At 38.1% G+C, this 1,840-nt stretch overlaps 1 protein-coding gene and 2 non-coding genes across 3 annotated transcripts; 1 reads left to right on the top strand and 2 right to left on the bottom strand.

Annotated features, from left to right (window-relative positions):
• Positions 1–658: 658 nt before the first annotated feature.
• On the bottom strand, positions 659–733 carry VTP21DRAFT_t265. The gene has a single exon. It is a non-coding gene; the product is annotated as a tRNA-OTHER (tRNA).
• An 85-nt stretch (positions 734–818) lies between these two features.
• VTP21DRAFT_t276 lies at positions 819–900 on the top strand. Its single transcript has one exon. It is a non-coding gene; the product is annotated as a tRNA-Leu (tRNA).
• Positions 901–981: 81 nt separating this feature from the next.
• VTP21DRAFT_6192 (uncharacterized protein) lies at positions 982–1,188 on the bottom strand (the record flags this gene model as incomplete). Its single annotated transcript, XM_069396795.1, has 2 exons — positions 982–1,047; positions 1,129–1,188. 2 exons carry the CDS (start codon positions 1,186–1,188, stop codon positions 982–984), a joined length of 126 nt encoding a protein of 41 aa, XP_069247077.1.
• Between the last annotated feature and the right edge of the window lie 652 nt (positions 1,189–1,840).

The raw sequence follows: 1,840 nt of genomic DNA, 5'->3' as shown, positions 1-1,840 counted from the left end.
TTTTGATGAATCCAATTTGAAATCACAAGTTCCTATCAAGTTTGAGATTTTCGGTGCTATTTCTCCACATTTCCTAAATTCCACATAATGTTACGGGTGAAAGGAGGTTTGTGTGGAGGGGTGTCCGGATCTTGATAAAATAAGGAATTTATCTTTATAATTCAGGGAAATTGGTGAGGACAACAAGACAAAATAGATGGGTTTAAATAGGGATGGGAAATCAAGAAAATGACTCGAAATAGATGTTCCCAAGGATGAACTAAAAATGCATCTTTCCAAAACAAACGATCACAAAGAAACAACAAAAGATCAACAATGCAACCTTAACTTCGGTCATGTGATGTCTTCGGGTGAACCGGCTTACTGTAAAGACCACCATCTCACCTCCCGAGTATTTTTTTTTTTTGATCAATCAATGGAAACTTTTATTTAATTTCCATATATTACATGAAGTTTATGTCAATGGACTTAACATAACGAGATATAGGTCCTGGATCGATAGACGTTCAATCGATATGCGTGTATCGTAGTTGTCGTGAATAGCATGTACGTGAAACCAATGTAATCTTTTTACTTATCGTAAGGGCGATCTTTTCAATAATCAAGACTCAGCTTCTGATCAAGTGGACAGCAGTCACAAACTAAGAGTAAGTGCTGGTGGGGGAGGTGGGATTCGAACCCACGCCGTTCTCATCGGCATACCAGGGATAGTCCACTACACTAACCCTCCCCCCTCACCTCCCGAGTATCTAAGTGACTGCTTATGTGACTTTTCCGTACCAAAAACCAATATCCTCGTAACAATAACAAATGTGATAGGCGAGATGGCCGAGCGGTCTAAGGCGTCACGTTAAGGCCGTGATCTCTTCGGAGGCGTGGGTTCGAATCCCACTCTCGTCACTTTTATTGCAAACCTCTTTTTATAAAACTAATGTCTCTAATTGTCCGGAAACTAATCCGCCCATCATCTTTTTGTATACTTCAGTAGTCTCTTCGTAGGGGAGAGAAAATCTTGGGGGAATAATCTAAAATGCTGATGTTGAGGAGCTAGAAACGAACTCAGGCATCAATGTCCACAAGCTCGTATACAGTTATCAATTGTTGTGAGTGTCGAACATGTTATACTACCTCCTGAAACACGCATTTTATGGTATATCCAGTTCTGATGCTGAGTACCACGGGTTCCATTGGATTCCTGCAACCATAGTCAATCAAAGCCAGATATATTAATTCGCCCCCTATTTTATAAAGATTTGCCCGATTGTTTCAATATTTCCTATTTACTACGTCAATACCAATATCAGGTTTTGCTCTTGGCTTACTCTAGCATATACGAAAAATGAAATATTTTATAGAAAATTAATACATTTGAGTAACAAAATGTGAACATGCTCAAAGTCTTTTTCATCGGGAGAAAAGAGAGAGGTAGATCAAAATAAAAAAGAATAAGGATTTTTTAATTATGGATCTTTATTGTAAAGTATCCTATCGACATTAATTGAAAAGAGGATTCAAAGATCTTCTTTGTGTAGATTATAGCCAATTACTGGCAGAAATTGCAGGACAGGTAAGAATGTAATAGCAGAGAATCCAGACACAAGAAATATGATGTGTAAGGGACATTAATGAGGGACAGTAATCGTGGAGAAGTTTTCCATTGCACTGAAATTCTCCAGAGTTGGTTTCTCATCTGGGCCTTTGGTTTTCTGGGTGCTTGCTACGCGTAAGCAATTGTGTAGGATGGATGGTATCCGAGGTACACTAGAGATCTCAAAAAAAAAATAGGAGATAGAAAATAATGTTTTTATTTAACAAAGGACCTTTATTGAAAATTATCCTC

This window comes from Calcarisporiella thermophila (assembly GCF_041956535.1).
Source record: "Calcarisporiella thermophila strain CBS 279.70 unplaced genomic scaffold VTP21scaffold_26, whole genome shotgun sequence".
NCBI lineage: Eukaryota > Fungi > Calcarisporiellomycota > Calcarisporiellomycetes > Calcarisporiellales > Calcarisporiellaceae > Calcarisporiella > Calcarisporiella thermophila.
The sequence above is the reverse complement of the archived record's forward strand: the minus strand, read 5'-3'. Positions and strand labels throughout refer to the sequence as shown.